General features: G+C 34.8%; 1 protein-coding gene across 4 annotated transcripts in view; it reads left to right on the top strand.

The window, feature by feature from the left end:
- Window positions 1-20,536, top strand: part of VTA1 (vesicle trafficking 1) — a 39,039-nt gene that overhangs the window by 4,815 nt on the left and 13,688 nt on the right. For all 4 annotated transcript variants that reach the window (XM_086877366.1, XM_086877363.1, XM_086877365.1 and 1 more), the window contains exons 2-5: window positions 9,149-9,243; window positions 12,029-12,156; window positions 12,771-12,846; window positions 16,164-16,275. In XM_086877366.1, coding sequence (XP_086733492.1) covers window positions 9,149-9,243; window positions 12,029-12,156; window positions 12,771-12,846; window positions 16,164-16,275 — 411 coding nt within the window. The remainder of the gene's footprint in view (window positions 1-9,148; window positions 9,244-12,028; window positions 12,157-12,770; window positions 12,847-16,163; window positions 16,276-20,536) is intronic.

Below are 20,536 nucleotides of genomic sequence, written 5' to 3'. Positions count from 1 at the left end.
GTATAAAAGAGGCATGAAAAAAAATTTTATTTTTAATTCTTGAGATGGAAAAGCGTCAGAGAAATGCTTCCAACGGATCACACTCTTGTATTAGCATTTGTGGTTTTCAAAGACAAAGCAGGAGAGAAAAGCAAAAGAGACAACTTTTATTCTACAACTAGTTGACAACTTCTTGAACCAAAAGTCATTCAGCTTTTAACAGAAATATCCATCTGTTAAATGTGACTGGCTTGTCACTTTCAAGTGTAGTCAGATACCTGTGAAACAAACTTCTCTCTGCATACAAATTCTAAGTTTTTTTAGTACTATTGTTATTATTACTAAGAAAAAATTGACTGTGAAGTTCATGGCTTGACTAAAAATTTGGAAAATATAGTTATAGCAATTTTACTACTGAAATACTGTTATTTTTTACCAATTCTTATCCTTTACCAATCCAATTAGTCCTTCTTAATAGGAAGGACTAATGATGGTCAAATATTTTAATTGAGTTTTTAAATTATTCAATCTTTTATTGTATCTTGATGCATTCTAAATGATTAATTTAGAAGATGCATGCAATTAAGAAGTATAAATACAATTAAAAGTAACTGGTATTTGCTGTATTTGGAGAGATTCAGCACATACTTAGTGACTTAATTTATACTGGGACATTGTTGAAATGAAATGCATAAAAAAATGTGTTGTAGAATTCCATCTATAATATGATCAAGTCCCTGAGCTTTCCTGTTTAAATATTCATCTTTTGTAATTTATATAGTCCATTTGTAAAAGTATGTTTTTCGTATTTTCTTATGGCTGGTGGCAGAAAACTATTTTGTGGGCTACTAATACAGCAAATGTTTTAAAGGTTTTTGTTAGAGCTTGCATACAGAAGAATAATCTGTTGTTTACTTGGGGTAAGTTAATATGTTTAAATCAGATATTTAAGTAAATACCAATTTCATAGTGTACTGGGAGAGTTTTGATTCTGCTATGAGTATAAGCTAAAAATTTTTCTTAATTTATACTTTTCCCTTTGCTTTCTATTTTTTTTTTCTGTTTTCAGTCTGTGGAGACAGAAAAATTTTAAAAGTGGTAGGAATAACAAAGATAATTGTATAAACCCCACAATCCTCAAAACAGACTGTGGGTAGTGGCAAAAATTATGATTATATTAATTTTGGGCACTTGCTGCTATGATTACATAGGTGATATTTTAAAATAATCTGTTCTGGTAGAGATAGGACTGAGAACATATAGGACAAGTGTACTTTACAAATTGAAATCTTTCCTGGGTTGCATGTATTTGTATAAAACTCCTAAATTTCACTGATATGGTGTAAGTATACTGAGGTGCATTTTTTCCACCATATAATTCACCACTTTTTGGTATATATTTATTCAACTTGAACCTCTGGAAGCAGAATTAACAACTGTCTTTTCCTGGCCAAGGTTTGCTGCTGCCTTTGAAGAAGGGATGCATCCACATTCTGATTTGCAGAATCACAGAACTATTGGTTGGAGGGCTTTGTACATTGCCCTGTGCAATGCCTTGCTCAGAGCATAATCGGTAGGGCAGGTTGGTCAGGACTGTGTGCAGGTGGTTTTTGGACATCCCCAAGGATGGCAACTCCATGACTTCTGGGATCAACCTTTTCCAGTGTGTGATTACCCAGACAGTTGAAGATTTTTCTGGTGTTTTAATAGGATTTCTTTTATTTAATTTTGAACCAATTGGCTCTTGCCCTGTCACTGGACACCCCTGAGAAGGGTCTGGCTTTGTCTTCTCATCAGGTATTTACACACAGTGATAAGTCTTTCTGATCCTTTGCTTTTCAAGACGTAAACACTGAGCTCTCTGCCTCTTCTGGTGTGACAGGTGTCCCTAGCCTTTTGTCAGCATTGTGGCCGTTCCATGGCTCATACTGGGAGCACAGGGCTACAGGTGTGGCACAATAGTGCTGAGTAGAATGCAAAGATCACTTCCCTCAACCTGCTGGCAACACTTCTAATTCTGCTGCGGATGCTAGTAGCCAGTAAGGTCAGGAGTACACTTTGGAAGCTTGTGGTCATCTAGAGTGCTTTGGTTCGCCTCACAAAATGGTTTAAAGATGTGAAATAGGATTCTTCCAGTTTAAACTAAGCAAGAGGGAGTTTCAGATTTGTGCTCTAATCACTAAAAGGTGTTTTATCCTCATGACTTGACCACAACTAATCCAGAGTAGCTGCCTTCTCCTCTTGTCTCATTCTAGAGGTCTTAATTGCTGTAAAATCTATGTTTAATGTAGTTTTTCTGTTTTACTTGGAAATGTTTTGTTTTCTTTATTTAAGTGTAGAGACAAGCTTTTAAAAATATGGGTAGTTTAAATATTGTAGAAAAGCGTAGAAGCTTATGAATTGTACATATAACTCTTACTCAAATTTTATTAGACCAAAGTAAGTACTTAAACCAGACTGAAGTGTGGTAGTGTAAAATACAATAATTTCCTGAAATTCATAGTAGATATTACTGTGTTACTTGTTTTGTCATCTAACCTTAATAGTTAACAGTTGAGTTTTTCATTGGAAATTTTGTTTCGCCTGTTTACCTTGTCTATAAGTTGCTATTATTATTAGTGAATTGTAAGGGGGCTTACTATAACTTCCAGGAATTTTAAGAGGCAATTGAGATAATTTTGACTTAATAACATTTGTTTAGCGTGTAGTATACTATACTGTTAGCTACTCGTTTTCTTCAGTAAGATTTAGAATAGTATAAGAGAATCTGAGAGGACAAAAGGGTCATGATGCTATCTCCTTTTGAGTTTCTTAATTGTAGTCTTGATTTCCCCAACTTTTGCATTGTATTTTTTTTTCTTAAATATTTCCCTAAGTTAATTTAGCTTGAAAATAAGTATTTGAAAGTAATTTGATATCTCTGGAATGTTTTAGAGTTTCAGTTGATGCTGCCAGCCTAATGAATTTTGCCAGTTTCCTTCAGCATCATGTAATGAAGAGATAGTGTAAGGCCTTCCAAGTTTGTTTGTCAGTATGTTAAATCTGTTTTTAAAAGTCCTTGAATTCAGACAGGTTGGACTAAGCCATGTAGAAATATATTTATGACTGTGTGCAGAAATTCCATGATTGAATTATGACACATTAATGTTTATGAGAGCAAGAATAATTCATTTTTATATGAAAATGTTTCCATTAGTTTTGGATTTGAGTAGAATCCAATTTAATGTCTTTGTGCCTTGTGCTTCCCACATTTGTATTCCAGCGGTTGGCTTCCTGTATCAAGCATTTAACAAATGTTTTTCTGTCAGTGGTTTGACAAAGAGATGTAGAATATGAATGAGTAATAAATAAGACCTGGTAAAGCTTTCATCCTTAATCAGAATCAAAATATCCCTAAAATTTATTGCAACGTTATTTGTTACTATTTTCTGTCACTTTGTTACTATCAAATGTAAAAAATATTTCAGTTGCTTGTCATTTATTTTCTATGCTAGAGAATTAAATACACACAGGGAAAAAGAGGTGTAATCTTTTGATCCTGTTATACCAGGAAAGAGAAAGATGGATAGTAGGACAGAATTTAGAAGACAGAGAATCAGCCTATTGTGCATGCTTGCTGGCTGGAACTTTTGTTCTCTGGTATTTTTTACTTGGCACAAAGTTAGCTTAAAATGGGAGTGAGGGGAGTTTCAGTTGTTATCCAAACATAAATCTGGAGTAACTTACTGTGTATGAGGAATGAATGTCTGGCACACACTAGAGACAAAATACTTGCTCTGAAATTGTGCTGTGTATTAGCAAAGGAAAAATAACATGGTATTACGTGACATAAATAAAGGCAGAGAAGTTTCTGTAAAGCTCACTGTATAATTCCAGCCAGCACACCCACACTTAGTATTTACTGAACAAAGATTAAGGGCAGCAAATCAAGATGTATATTTTGTAGTTGTCTTGGCAAAATATTTTTGTGAGAATGATTACTTGCCAAGTCTTTATGAATTTGAAGATAAATGTCCTGTCTACGAACTGAGAGCAAACTCTTTTAGTTAATAATTGGCAAAACAGTTGTGTCTTTGTGTGTAAAATTACAAGGGACTTTAGCTCTACTTCTTATGTTATTTAATATTTAAACATCAGCTCTCTGTAGCTTCCTTTACCTCCTTAGTACTTTAATTTCTGCACATAGTATACTACTTTGTTGGCCACATAAAAGTATTTTTTGCTACTTGGTTTGAATAGAGGGGGGCAAAAAATAGTTGTATCTATTATAAAACTGAATGCATAAAACAAAAAGGAGGAATAATTTCATTCACCTGTTTGTTTCCAGATATTCCAGATCTTAATCGTAAGTAGTGAAGAGAGGTAAGAAGTACAGGTCACTTAATTCAAAGATTGTATCCATTCTTCATATACATTTAGGTTTTAAAACTTAAAAAATTTTGTAGCTAGAGTGTATGGGTTTACTTGTCTTTTACATCAACATGTTCAGAAGCTTGGCTGTTCACAGAGGATTTATTTTTTATCAGAAGTTCCTAAACAAATACCTCCTCTAAGTCGAGCTCTTTAGGTTTAACAGTGTGTCACTGGTCATTAGGGACATGCACTTTAAACATTTTGTTCAATGTGTAGAGAAGTTCTGAAGAGAAAACCAAATTATTTTGATGTAAAATGGCCTTTCAAGTATGGTATTCTATAAGGTAAAATAATGCATTTGTAACATGTAACACTATGAGGATTTTTTTTGTGGCGTCTATACTGTTCAGGAGATTCCTTACCACTTACTAGAAATAGAACACCTTCCATTAAAGCATAACTTTTGTGACTTAGCGGGCATAGTAATAATACTGTCTGTTGCTTTTGCAATATTACAGAAACCAGAACAGCTGTATTTAATGGAATGTAAATAATTTGTTTTCTTTTAAATGTGGGAGAAGGGGGCAACTGAACTCATGTCATTGTTGACTGTCTTAACAGGGATGTAGGAGGTAATAAACTTTTGTCTTCTTGCTTATGAGTTATTTGCTACTGAAATTACCAACATAAACAAAAACCTCCATGTCAACATAAACATGGAGGACAGTTCTTTGACCATTAATTGCCAGTTTAAAATTTGACTGATATTAACACAGGATAGGTATGTTTTGCTCTTGCTGCTGAAAATTTAGTCTTGAAGTGCATTTGCCCATTTGCTTCAAGTTTGGCAGGAAAAGGACATTAATAGATTTCCTTCACTAGGTGAAAACATGTTTTTCAGTCACAATCATGGATCTTTATAATAAGTAATACTTGCGTGATCAAGCACACACAAAAGATATACAAGAGAACACCTTAAATGGCAGAAGTAGTAGTATCAAAACCAGCACAGTCTTACAGATAGCCTTCTTGTAGAATACTTGGGACATTTAAAAATTAGAGGATAACAGAAGACACAGATGTGGAAGAACTTGCATTTGGAAATAATTTTTTTTTTTCCCTTACAGTAATACTCAAAAATGGAAAAAGTAGAACTAATATATAATTTTTCTTGTTGGCAGCAGTAAGGCAAAAGACTGCTTGCAGCTTTCAGATGCACTCCCATATTGCTTCACCCAGATTATTTCAAAAGCAAAATTTTAAAACATGAAAATTTTATTACATTTATTTCAGTATTGTATATAAAGTTAAATGCCAAATTATTTCCTCCTCTTCCTATATTGTTTCTTTCCCTAGAAATCTCTAGCTCTTTCAGTTTTTCAACTATTTCAACTTCTGTTTGCTTGGTAAGTTTATTGATGGAAGTTTTCAATCCCAAAGCCCTACTTTTGACTAGAGCAGCACTGATCAAAGCAGTAGGTATACCTAAATATACTAAACAACATTCTATGTGTTACTGGTGAGATTCAGACTGATAGAGTGTACTTTTCTTCTGTTTCTTCAGTTTATCAACTGAAACTGATGTTTGTGGAGATTTTGACTGGTAATGTCTGGTTTGCACTTCCTGACCTGAAGGTTGCCTCATTTTTCATTACAGTTGGGTTTTATCAGTGTTTTATCAACAGTATCTGAGCCAAGACTACCTTTTGGCACTGAATGCTACTAGGTAGTGATGCTCTGTCAATAGTTGTTTTCACAGACATCATGCTTTCTCTAGATCACCACTTACTTGAGAAAAAAGGAATAGCTTTTGCCTTTATCTGAACTGCCTCGTCAGAGGCTTGTCTCCTCTCAAACACCTAAATGTATGTGAAGAAGAGAGCATGCAAAAATTGCAGGCTTCAAAAGCTTTTAAAGATCACAGTAGACTCTCCTGCTAGGGTAACTTAAGTGTGCTTTGACCTTTTTCTAGTTAATAAGATCTTTTAGGAAATTTTAATGATTTCTATGGGCAGTGATGCAAATTGGGACTTGGTGGCTGCATGTAGTAACTGGTCAGTTTTGTGGTACAGAGATATAATTGCTGCAACAGGTGGAACACATTTATTCTTCACTCAGGTGACATTAATAGTTTGGCTCTAGGATGTTGCAGTTCCTAGTATTTTAGAGCTGCTGCTGCTGCAAGAGCACCTTCACGCTTTCTTGACAATCTGTGCTTTGAATAATAGTACTTTGATTTTTAACAACCTAGGAACCTTGGCTACTTTGGTCCTAGAACCTTTTGTTAGAAGGAAGGTGTTCATGTGGAAGATTGCTCGATGTCACCCACAGTGTAAAGTTATATATAGACAAAACATTTTGTTTCTGTAACTGTTGTTCTCTGAGGTGATTTCTGTGTGTTCAGGAGTTACTCTGCATTTGTCCACTGGAATGCCTGAAGGAGTCTTAAAGTCTTCCTAAGGCTCTGAAATCCTAAGAGGGGAAAGGGCTGGTTTTTTAGGGCTTTATACAAAGCATACAAATGTCTCAGTCCTGTGAATACATCCCTTTGGATATTAGTGAAGAAAAAAATTATCTGGCTTTCATGATTTAAATGGATGTATTTGCAATGAGAATGAAAAGATCCTCTTAATAGGTAACATGAGAGTAACAGTTACAACGTAGAAGATCTTTTCATTTTTCAACTGATCAAGGCTAAAGACATTTGCAAGATCCATTTATACAGAAACAGAGTTCTTTTTATGTATATGAGTTATGGACAAGATCTGAAGATGCATACTTCAGCAAGTAAGCTAAATCTGTATCCCATAATGATCAACTGTATCTTGGATTTGTCACCCTAATGCATATCAGTCTAAAATTAATTTCTTTGCCTCTGAAAATATCTGATCTTGTCATCTATCAAAAAGAAATAATTGACCTAAATGGCTCATAGGTTTCGCAAACTTATGTTAAACTGTTAAATTATACTGTGAAATGGTTGGGGGGAGCTTACAATCAAGTATGTACTTAAAAATCAATTTAATTGAAGACTTCAAATTGGCTCCTTATCATGTGATGATGCTATTTTAATTGATGGTTGCTTTTCATATTAATTTTAATGCCTTAGATACAATTCTTTTTACGTTTCTGTGTTTGAATTTCTTTGAAATCTAATTTCAACTTTGCGTGTACTAGTTTTGTAATGTTTAACATTAACGTGTCAGCATCCTGAAGATAAATTAGGTGGGCTTAAGAGTACCTATCCTTAATTAGCTTAATAGTAATGTCATTTGATGAAACCTACATAGCAATTCTTTCATTTGTATTGGTCAAGTGTTGTAATTGTTCTTAGTCTTTATTAATTTAATTCCTTTAGTTTTGTTAAGGACTTTCACTTGGTTGTTCTTTACTTAAAACTTGAATATGAAGATTCTAGATCCTTCTATACATTGTAAAAACAGAGGCATTGGAGAGCAGAAGTATTTTATTTTTCAGGGAGAGTATTTTTAAATGGTTGGTCAACCCAGCATCTTTACCATTCAAAAATAAGTGAGCTTTGCAATCCCAAATAAGGAATGTATGCTTAGTCTGGTACACTCAGTTATATATGAAATAGGAAATACTACTTTAAAAATCCAGAAAAAATTGGTTAAATTGTGGTGCTCACCAGCAGAATCAAAGTTTTGTAGAAAGATATTTTATTTTATTAGATAAATTGCTAATAGATGGAAAATGCAGAGAAGCTTTTGAGCATATGTAGTGTTTTCTTCTGCATCAAGCATCAGGATAAGTGCGTGATAACAATTGTGTTATATTCATGTTTAATGAGGTAATTTGAAGGGAAAAGAGTCTCTAGTGTATGAAGAGATGCTTGGGAGGAACAAGCTAAAGCTGTGAAGAACATTAGGACTGCTTGTAGAACTCTGTCCTGCAAGAAGAAAGACATGATTTATTCCATAATAACTACCTCATGATAATATTTGGTGGAGTTAGACCTTTTGATTCTTAAATTCTGCATTTGAAAGTGTTTTGTAGGACTCCCTTGAGAGGGAGTCAGAAGTGAGAGTTAGAGGAATGTTTTTTTTGTGGAAAATGTTCTACATTTGATTACTGAATGTTTCTGTCTATTTTCCCTTCTTGGTATGTGTTAATCCTAGTAAATAATACTTGCTTGGGTTTGTCCACAGTTTCGTGAAGCCTATAAAGTTCTGCCATTTGCAAATCTACAACTCACAGATTTTTGGTAGTAAAAAATTAATCTTTAATCAGAAGATGCTAATCATTCATTTTCAAGATCTTATTAAAAACTGGCAACTCTGCTTGCAGGGGAAGTTTGATAAAGTCTGGATTGTCTGGTTTAAAGATAAATTTTTTGTCTTTAGTATTTTGATGCTGTGTATGCCTGTACATGGAGATAGTAGGTGCTTAATACCATTTGTTCAAGTGTTTTAACTGCCTCCTGCCACATGCAGTTCCATTTATATCCATGCACTCTTCCAAATCAGTTTGAAGTTCCTGTTTGGGTGAGTTGCAAGTGAGGGTGGTGGTAGTTTATAAAAGCACTTGATATTGCCTAATAGTGATACAAACATCAGTTTAAAATTAAAAGGAATAGTCATGGAGGAAAAATAAAACATAAATCTCCCGAAAATAACTCCTAGTATCTCTGCAAGACCAAACCTTATATTTTGCTGTCACTGCTCAGTAGTACTGGAGTCAGTGTGTGGTTAAATCATGAGCTGTCTTTCAGGTGTGTTGGGGGGCTTTGCTTTGCTTATGGGTTTTGCCTTAGGTTATCACTTAGTGTTTTTTGTGTGTTTTGTATCATTTCAAGGTCGTTTGTATGCAATGCAGACAGGGATGAAGATTGATAGTAAAACCCCAGAGTGCCGTAAATTTTTATCCAAACTTATGGATCAGTTGGAAGCTGTAAGTAGAAATTATTGCTTTCTTCAAAAATTATGATTATATTAATTTAATTTTATTTAAATTTCTGGAAATACTGTCTCTTCTCTGCAGCTGTTCTGCATGCAAGCATACTGCATGAACTTCAGTTGTGTGTAATAAATTGCAGAAGGATTGGAAGGAGATAAAGCTGTATATATGTATGCATGTACAAACATAATTGAAATTTAGAAATAAGAGTTGTGTAGACAGCATAAATTACAGTGTTTTATTTATGCATGTTCTCATGGAAAATCATAATTCATTATGAAGTTAACATGGGTGTTCTAGAAGACTTTTAATGGATTTGCCTTTGATTCCTTGAAGTCTGTACATTTATTTTTACTGCTGTAGGACTTAATAGCCTAGTCCTTGGATGCTTTTGAAATATCTAACCTAAATTGTTGTATCCAGGGAGTTATTTAAAACATTCTGTAAAAGATAAAGATACTTCTGATTGAATCCTGTCTTTAAGATTAGAGATTTTATTTCATAAACTCTAGTAAGCACAGCCTAATCTCTGTGGGTAAGGGGTAGCTATGCCACGCTGGTCTGAAAGGACCTGATACTGTTAAAAAGCTTTAAATAAAAGAGAGTTAAACTAAGAAAGGTAAAGTTGTGGTACAGATGGTGAGTTTAAGTTCCAGGAGCTGTTTATGCTCATATCCTGTAGTTTTCAAAATTCTCAAAGGAAGAAGTTTTTTGATTCTAAGGTCTAAGTGCTCATTTGGAAGCAGAAAGCAATGTTGAAAGATTTATCAGCAGTTCTTTTCTTGTTCAGTATTGGTAATTCCATCCAAAGTCTAGCAATGCCTGAAGAGCTTGTGTGAAACTAGTACAGCAGCCTTCAGTTATGAAAGATGGATGGCTCACCCACAGAAGTATTCAAGGCCAGATTGCATAGTCCTGAACCTCTTCTAGTGAACATCATCCCTGCTTACAGCAGGGGAGTTGGAACTAGATGACCATTAAGGTCCTTTCCAATGCAAACCATTTTGTGATTCTTCAGAAAATAAATGTAACATGAACCATTTGTCTTTTTTTTTTTTTTTCTCATAACTTGTGCTTCTTGCTTTTTTTATCACTGTTTTTTTGCAATGGAAAATTCAGTGTACAGTGATTTCTTGGTGTATTATTTCATTGGAATTTGACACCTTTAATAGGGGTGTGACAACTGATGCACAATACTGAAGATTCTTCTATGTATCCGGGTGGTGGAAGGATGAAGAGAGCGCTCCTAGTCAAGTCTAATAGAGCAGTTTTGGGGCTTAGAAGTTTGTGTTTATGGAAAAGTTGGACCCCTGCTGTAATTTAGGATTTACTGTTTCCATCTGCCCGTGACCACCAGGGGGCGTAGAGGGGTGCGGTTTAATTTTTTTTAAGATTAAACCTAAATGCCTTGAGGTTTAGGTTGAGATTTTGTATTAACGTTTGAAACACCAATACTGCTGTATTGAATCACAGGTAGTGTAAAATGGTGTAAAGGATAATTTCAGCAGTAAACAACTTGGTTACCTTTAATACTTTTAGCAGTGTATGTAACAGTGTTAGTTGTGTGTTTGAAATAATTGAGAATCAAATCAAGTACAGTAATCAGTTCTTCTCTGAGTGTGAGGTGTGCAGATTGGTTAAGGAAATATATGTATACAAACAGTTTTCTTCCTGAGTTAGCTTCAGTGTTTGGCTGTTTCGTTTGAACACACTAATTTTGGTACTTTCACAAGAAAATTACACTTTGTAGAACAATTACTCTTTGAAAACCACATATAGAAAAAACTTATGTTTAAACTTCAAATTTAAAATTCTATTTGGAAAGCTTATATTGAACTACTGAAATCCAGTAACTTTTCTGGCAACATTCTATGTCTTAGAAAGTTGGCAGCAATATAAAAAAATATGGAAATGCTGCCTGCATGATTAAATTTTCTTCGCACGCACAGTGAAAAATAACTGCCATTCAGAGATTGTTTTTAAATCTTTTGGCAAAATAAAGGCTGCAGGTTAGTATCATGCAGTGTTCCTGTTTTTGTTCTCTAAGGATAACCTGAGATTTCCTTATGTGCAAACAGTAAGCCTATTCAGAAGCTGTAAATCCACCTGTTGTAACTGTTACAGGGTTGTTTGCTTTGCTGATTTTTATTAGGAAACCTGAGGATTCTTGCACTCTTAACATCTTTGAAAAGAGTTCTTTGAATTGAAATACGCTGCTTACACTGAAAATTCCAGTAAATCCATAGGTCTCTAGACTGGTCAAGGTAGGGCTCAAAGACTTGGAAAGATGTAATGAACTGCAGTGAAATAACCTTACAAGAGGGAAGATACATTATCGATCCCTCTGATCTACAGCACCTTTATAAAGCATGCATTATTTCACCAGCTGAACTGTGTTGAATCCTGACACAGGCTTCAGAGTGCCAGGTCTTTCAGATACTAAGGGGAAAAATATCTGTTGCTGTTCTTTCACAGCACTGTAGTTGTGTTTAACTTTGGGGGAGAGGATGTTGCTGTGTTGGTGGTTTTTATAAGCATTTTGTGACCGAAGATTTAGAGCTACTTATTTGTAGTGTTTCTCTCCAGATGAATGTGCTTTCTCTTTCACCTGCTGCTTTTAGCATTTGTTATGTTTGAAACTGCAGAATTGTAAAATGTAGCTTAAGTTGTTTCTTTTTAAATTGTACTTGACTTTGTTTTAATCAGCAGGTTCTTTTTGTGTTTGCAGAATTGCTAAGGTCTAATAAAGTAATTAATGTATTTTTCCAATATTTTTCAGATGAAAAAGCAATTTGGTGATAATGAAGCAATTACTCAGGAAATTGTTGGTTCTGCTCATGTGGAGAATTACGCCTTGAAAATGTTTTTGTATGCAGATAATGAAGACAGAGCTGGGCAATTTCATAAGTAGGTGCAAATCTTTGTTTTTCTTATCTGAATTAAGATACTGGTCAGGGAATGTGAATATCCAAATGCTCTTTAATTTCACTGGAAACAAGAATTGGGCTTTAATACATTCTTTTCTCTTCTGAAAAACTCAATTTGCTACTACTTTTAGGTTTCACTTCACACATTAACTGGTATCCTCCTCCTTGTGTTCCTTAGGGAGTTGCTTAACCTACTGGCAAGCCTTCTAAAACCACAGGCTAATACTGTGCTTTATTTTATCAAGCATGTTATGGTTTCTATTGATCAGTGATAGTAAAATAGTCGTGATGATCCATTATGTGATTTGGTTTACAGCAGTTACTATGGCATCTTAATGTATTTTTCTAAGTTAACACAGGATTTCTGATGTCCTACACAAAAAATACTGAACATTTTCTGAATAGTAGTTAGGAGACTAATCAATAGTGTTGGATTTAAATGTTGGGAATCAGCTTCTATAACATCAGATTAAAAGAAAAAAAACCCCGATGTTTGGCTTGAAAAAAGCCAGTATGGTCTAAGATTACAAGTCCTAAAATGTGATTCTGAGAGACTGACGTTACCAGGTTAGCAAAATGCTTTCTTTTTTGCAGAAACATGATAAAGTCCTTTTATACTGCAAGTCTCCTGATAGATGTTCTAACGGTATTTGGGGAGCTCTCTGAAGAGGTAAGTGTTAGGCATATGAGTGTATTTTCTGATTGCTTTTCCAAGCACAGACGTTGCTATTATAATTCATGAATATGAATTTCAAAGAATATAGGTTCTAGTAGTGTAGCCAAATACTTGTTAGTGAACCATAAAGAATCATGCTAAGTATTTCAGATAAATTGTAGATGAAATACTTGACATCTGTTAGAAGATGCTTCATGACAAGTATCATTTAGAAATTCAAATTTTGATTTGTACTGTGGGATACATAGCGTTATATTGAGCAAGTGGGAATGCTTATAGGGGAAAAATTATGCAAGGTTCCTAGCTTGAGACACCTTCACTTTTTTCCATGTCCTGCTTGAAATTCACATGCTTGACAACCTGTTTGTAAATCTCCTAATCTGTTAAGTGTGCCTAAAGTGCAGTCAGTACTTGATCAGTTTCAAATGTAGTTGTTGTGGCTACTTTCATTTGTAAACATTAGAAAGAAGGTAAAAGCATGGTTTTGATAGTGGTGCACTTCTTGAATACTATAGGATGTAAGTGTAGATACTAAAGATAGGTCTTACCCAAGAGAAATGCTTGGTGAAGAGTTCTTTCAAGATTCTCCATCTTCTGTAGCCTGAGACTACCAATCCAAAATTTCCATCTTATAGAGAGGCACAAGTAAGTTTGCTCTTTGATGTGTCCTCCTTAAACTGTCTGCTCTGCACCCTGACATCCTTTCCTAGATCCAGTACTAATATTTCCTAGAGCCAGAAAGTGAATGCACATTTGCACATTGGACTGAAAAAAACAATATTAATCTGTAGTGCACAGGACAGTGCACTGACAATTGAGTCCTCAGAATACCTGAAGCAATCCTGCTTTGAAGATGGAAGAAGTTGTTACAAATGTCAGTGCAGAATGCTAGCAGGGGTACATTTTCTACTTTGCACTGGGGGTTTTTATTGTTGATGCTGCAAGGAAATGCTTTGTAATTGGAAAAAAGCAGAATTCTCTCATTTTGTTTGATTGGTGAACACCGACAGTAAAAGAGGGTGTACAAGAAATACAGAAAATATTTACTCTTCTGTATAGCATCATTATATTTCAACAGTTTCCTTATTCATTCTCATGTAAAGGGATGATGGGAGAAGTATGACTTGACTGTCTTAGACTTTTGCAGAAGTTTATGTCAGCCACTCAGACTCAGAAATACACTCAGAGCATGACATCTGCCTATTTTCTCAATAGATAATTGAAATTCATATATATGGACTATCAGCTATTGAAAGGCTTTTAAATCAACAGGCATAGAATGCAGGTATTTCACACTGAGAATCAGAAAATGGGTGTTTAGCATATGTATGTTTTTAAATGGTGAGTGATTGATTATTGGTTGGTATGAATGGATTGTGTCACAGATGAAGAGTGGTTGTTCTATATCTCCATGTTAGAACTAGGCAGAAGGATTTTCTGGAAGATGTGTTTTACAAGACACAGCTTAGATCAAAGCAGTAGGAAGCTCTGTGACAGCAGCATTCTTTTCATTTACTTCAATGTAGTAACATTCATTCAACAGGGCAGCCTTCTGAAAAGGGGCAGCACTGCAAACAAACCAAAACAAACAGCATTTCACTTCTGAGTTCTGGAATGATAAGCTTTGCAGTCAGGATGCAGGACAGACATCAAACTCTTTGTTGCCTTCTCCTCTCTCCCTCCAGCATCTTGGGTGTGGGGCTTGAGGGTGCTTGGCACTCCCTCAAATAAGCTCTCCCTAGGGCACCACCAGATGCCCGAGGGCCTCAACTGTGTCCCAAGGTGGGAGCACTGGAGCTGGTTTTATCCAGCGTGGGGCAGCCCTGGCCTCTCCTCACCACTCCTGCCATGCTGAGTTGCCAGCACCTGGCAATACCTGCTACAACAGCACCTTCACACTTTTCCAGTAAATACTCGCCATGTTAGAATGGAGGGGAGATGTAAAGGCTTTTAAATATTGCATAATAATCTTTCCTAAAAGTTGCATACTCTGGGTATGTGTTTTCTGTATTTTGTGGCTTCTAGAGTGTTTGTTAAAAATGAAAGAATTTGATCTGTAACACTGACTGACCAGAAATGATTATTAGAACAAATTTTAACAGAAAGCCATATTTTCCAATTGCACATTTCCTTTTTCAGGTAGAGTGAATGTGGTTTAATAAATATGTCAGCAGAATAGGCTTTTTTCTGGAGAATATCTTGTTTTCGAAAATGAAGACTAGATCTTTCTCCTGGATTGCCTGAGCATCCTGGGTGATACAATGTATTAAATATGAGCAAGGGATCTTGCTGGAGATACCTTTTGTATTGTGTTTCTCTATGCTGTTCTTGGTGACAGTGCAATAGGCTTTGTGAAGTACGGTATTGAATTTCAGTTTATTAATTTCTTAGAAACTTTGGATTTAATTTCCAAATAATTTTTTTAATTAATTTTAAAATGTTGGTGTGAAGCATGCTATCCCAACTTGCACTGTTCATTTGGGCAAATGATTCCACTCATCCTTACACATTTCTCATCTGTTTATATTCAGCCTTGTTCCTTGATTTATATTACCTCATAACTGTCAGAACTGGTTGTTTTCCATACAACTTTTGACAAGTAGTTGATTTGCATAATCAGTTTAATATTTCTTGCATCAATTGACAGTTCTTTCTGGATTAAACACTATTGTAATAGTCCCAGGAGATACAAAGTGGCCAATCTTCCTTTCATGTTTTGACATGTTTAAAGTTGTACCTAGGAACAGTAAAGTATATTTTGAAAAACAAAATGGAAAATCTTGATGCCATAGAATATTACAAACAAGTCACATTAATCTGCAGTTACATCAGCCTTTCCGTATCCATGCTTTTAAATACAATTTAAAATTATAAAATAATATAATGAGAAAAGATTTCATATTTCTGATCAGCAGCATAGCAGCATTTTAAGTTTCAAATATTTAAATCTAAAGCAAATAATCATCTAAATTTATGGTGATAGGAAGCTTTCTTCTTTATTTCATATCAATAATTACTAGACAGTGCTGTGCATTTCATACTAGATGTTCTTGGTGTAATTTATTTCCTTTTCCTGATACGCTGTGCTAATTGAAGAGCTCCACATTATCCTTTCATGCTGAGATCTTGCTAGAGCTGTTATTTTAATTTTTTTTTTTTTAATTCACCTATTAATTTTATACGTGTTGTTTATCTTTAAAAGGGTGTCAAATGACAGCAGAGAAGGTGGAAGAGATGTTTATATTTCTGTTTTGAATGCATTAATATGCAGAAGTGAGTGGTTAAAATGGCTGGCCTTTTCCCTCCCCTAGAACGCCCAGCACAGGAAGTACGCCAGGTGGAAGGCAGCATACATTCATAACTGCTTAAAGAATGGAGAGACTCCTCAGCCTGGCCCCATTGGAATGGAAGGAGAGAGTTTTGGTATGTGTTTTCCCTTTTCTTTTTAAGAGAGCAGAAGGATGTGCCAAGGTGAATTGGTGGTATGCACCGTTCTTCAGGGAGCACCCCTCAGGAAGCACAGCTTCCCCACTTGATGTTCCATTCACAGTGGGCTGCCTTCTACTTCATTTTAGCTTCTCCTGCTGTTATTTTTATTGGACCTTACTGTGTGATTGACTTATTTAATAAAATACTCTTTTCTTTGTAGTGGAGATTATTATTTTGAATACAGCTACTCTCTAAGAAGGCATTTTCAGCTTTGGGCCAGAACCATACATTTCTTTAACACTAACCATATCCTTATTTTAAATCTATTTTGTGAATTTATGATCCCTTTGCCAGTTTATCCACTCTTAAGTTAAGCAGGAGTTAAAAATGGACTGATTGCAAGTGAATTCAGCTTCAAAGCGAAGACCTGCTTGTGAGACAACCCCTTTTTCCTGTGTAATAACATCAGTTTCAAAACAGGTTGATGGCCTGCTCCTACTGAATTGGATTTTCTGCCTCTTTCTCACTCATCCTCCTTTTCCTTATGTTTTCAGTTGCTCCCTCTGGCTACCTGAGCTCTTTGTACAGGACTCCTTGAGGTTCCCACTTTATGTAACAGTTAAGGAGGTGATTTCCAAGGACACGCACTTAACCAAACTGAATGTGTATCAGAACAAGTTGTTCTGCTTTAGATAGTGATCAGTTTCATTGGTCTTGATAGTGAGCACTTTCTTTGCTTTTCTCCTCAATGCAGATTGAATTCCAATTTTAGAGGTTGATCTCTTGTGAAATAGGATGTCATTGGAATACATATTTTCACTATGCTGATTAAAACAGACTAATTCTGCACAGTGGCAAGCTCTGTGTATCATTCTTCACATACCTAATGGAATGACTGAGACCATCAAATAATTTGTAACTTTCTTGTGAGCTTTCATGTGAGACTTCATGGCTTGCTAGGGTTAGTTATCACAAGCTTGGGTATAGTAATACAAATTTCTCCAAATAAAAAGGGTCAATAAGCAAATCTACAGTACAAAAGGAAAAGATCAACTTGTTGAGTATTGTATTTAACCTGCAGAGCCACCTTCTAGGGCTACATAAAGTTTTGTGAACATATGTATTAATATAGATGACCAGTGTATTTATAGAGCACGCATATGAAATACAAATGTATATACACATAAAAGTAATTATCTGTTTGCATTCATTTGTGTTTGGGGTCTATACCTGAGTGGACTTTGAAGTCTGAGCTTGTAATTTACTTCTAATAAGTCACAAACGGGTTTGTAATTTTCTACTCATTACTTTGGTTTTAAGCATGTCAAAACATTAGAAAACTAGTTTCTCTTCTGGCTCTCAATCTTTTCATCATGCAGTCTCACATTTTGATGCATCTCCACATTGTAATTAATAAGTCCTAGACAGTGTTATATTAAAAAAAAAAGGGATACTATCATGATTTTTTTTTAAGTATGTGTACCGAACCTCTATTTCTATTATCTTTATAGTGTCTAAGAGCTATGGTGCCAAATATAATTTATTTGCAGTTTCCTGAATAAAACACTGTTTATATATTAGTACTCTATATTAGTACAGAAACACTGCAACATAAGTAAATTCAAATATTTGTGAACAAACACAGAGTATGATAGTTCTGTTTCCAAGCTACACATTTATTCTTGTTATTATGTCTTCTATCCTAAAGGGACTCTACAGACTTCAGCACTGGAATGGGTATCTTAACTGCTGAAATGTGCTCCAGTCTAGGCACAGCTGTATTTGAAGCAAAGCATTAGCAAACTAATTTCTTCTTCAACATAGTCTTTTCCAAGGCAGTTTTCTTAACTGTCCATGTAACTGTAGCAAGAGATTTTTATGATGCAACTCCAACTGCAAACATCACCTCATCTTTGTCAAATTACACCAGAATAGGGATTTAATAGAGAACGTAACATGAGAGAAAAATCTCCTGTTACATTGAATGCAATGAATAGCTCAGTTAAATATTTTCAGCTTTAAATGAGTGCTCTTTTAGTGGTCTGGCCCATAGTGTGGTAAAGCTGACCTGAGTATGTGAAGCAAACTATGAATTTTAAACAACTGCAAAAATAGAACTTCTAAATAAACATTACAAAGCTCTTGCTAAAAACCCATGTGTGCAACTTTGAGAAGCTAATTATTTCTCAAAAGCAACAAATAGGCTCTTTTTTCAGTTTATTAATGCACAGAGATAACTAACTTGCTCAAGACTACAAAAGAAACTGTTGTAGGAAGGAAAGCAGAATTGAGGCTTTCCTCAAATCCTTGGTATTCGTTGCAGTTCATTACAGGTGGTAATGGGAATTGGTGAAGACTTTTGCTTTCATTACCAGGTTATGTCTACATACAGCTTAAAAGGGACACAATGCTGAGTGAATCAAAATTTTAATATCCCTTTTAATAGGGAGCCTGCAAGAGCTATGGCTTGGCAGTGTTTCTTGTTTGTTTATTTTGTTGTTGAATTGTATTTCATGTAGAGAGATTATTTCTCGCACTCCCAATTTTCTGAGAAATTAAAATGAAAAATACATGTTGATGTTTTTTTATGCTGACGGTATTTTTTACAGTTAGCTCCATAATGTAGGTGTCCATAATGTTTCACATAATCAAGACAAAAAATTTATTCAAATTAATTTTTATGAGAAGAATCAGTACAAAAGAGTTTCAGTTCCTCTTTGTGCATCATAAGAAGAAAAGCAGTATTGTTTGAATGTACGACTGGACCTTCCCCATTCCTTTCTGCTTGCTCATTTTCTTCCTTCCCTAGCATGTGGAAAAAGTCTGTTTAAACAGAGTGAAACTAGGTCTCTGTAGCTTGACAAATTACCATTTTTTTCCAAGGTGCTATTTTTTTTGTGATTCTTGAAAACCATACTGTAACTCTTGGAAATGTTTTTACAGTAACATAGGCATGCTTTATGCAGTTCTGCTGTTGGATTTATGGATGCTTTTGTCAGGATGCCACCATGGAAACCTTAAAATTACATGCTTAGTTTATTAATGCAGTTGGAATACAAGTCCTAGAGTACACATAAAGGTTACTTAGCATTAGCCCTAGGTCATCCAAGAAGATTTTACGCTATTGGCAAAAAAATGAAAATAAGAAAGAAGTTCCTAAATAGCCATTCTATAGCCATAGTAAATACATTAAATGTAATCATGTTCATTGCAATATATAATATGTAGGCTACATTTCTATTACAGAATTTCAGAAAACCTTAATAGTTCCAACTAGTAAAAAGAATAGTGTGGGAAAGGTTGATGGATTTTTGAATTCATTTCTCAATGGAGTGGAAAAAAATACATGATCATTTGTTTTTTAAAAGTAGTGTTCAAATAGAACCTTACATTGTGGATCTTTTAGCAACATCTCAAGCAAAAGAGAAACAGCACAGCAGAATGAGACAAGGACAAAAAATTAAATTGATAGATTATAATTCTCTGAACTCATTAAAAATAGGATGCTAGAGAACTGGAGGAGTCTGAACTCCTTAAAAAAAATTGCTAATTTCATATTTGGTGGACTGAGCTGCTGAAATTAAGTCATGATCGATGCTTGCTTGCATTAGGAAAGGGAATACCATTAAGCCTTGAGAATCCTCTGTTTATATAAAAGTGTCTTTGGATGGTTGGCTATGGGGCTGGGGTGTTTATTTCACAAAGGCTTGCCTTCAGTAAATAAATAATTTTTAAAAAACACAAACAGGTTGTCTGGGTATACTGTAGCTCTGCAGAAAATTGAAAGATCTTGTGAATTCATTATACTGGGATTCAAGCACAAAAGCTGATGTGGTTCCAAGACAAGAGCTGAAATGAAATGTAAAGCAATTTCAGCTGGAGCTGAAATTAAGTGTAAAACAATTGTGTCATTGTTTCACAGCCTAGCTTCAGCATCTTTTAGCAAATTGTAAGGAACTTTGAATTCTAGGTTATTGCTGCAGAATGAGAAAATAATTTTCTAGAATTCTTTCCTATTCCCTGGGAAAGATTTTTTTTTTTTTTTCACTTACGGACATTCTAACCATAGAATTTAAAACCTCTGTTGACTTAAATGTTCTTTTATAGCAGCCTGAAATCCTTTTATCTGGCACTACTGTTTAAAACTATTCACAAATATTGAGAGTGGGTATCTTAGAATTTTTCTAATACTTTAGTCTTGGATAAAGAATATTTTAAATATTTGCTTTGCAGGAAGAATAGTTACAATGCTTTT

The sequence above is a fragment of the Cyanistes caeruleus genome, chromosome 2 (genome assembly GCF_971803275.1).
Source record: "Cyanistes caeruleus chromosome 2, bCyaCae1.hap1.1, whole genome shotgun sequence".
NCBI lineage: Eukaryota > Metazoa > Chordata > Aves > Passeriformes > Paridae > Cyanistes > Cyanistes caeruleus.
Note: the sequence above shows the minus strand (reverse complement) of the source record. Positions and strands in the feature narration are given on the sequence as shown.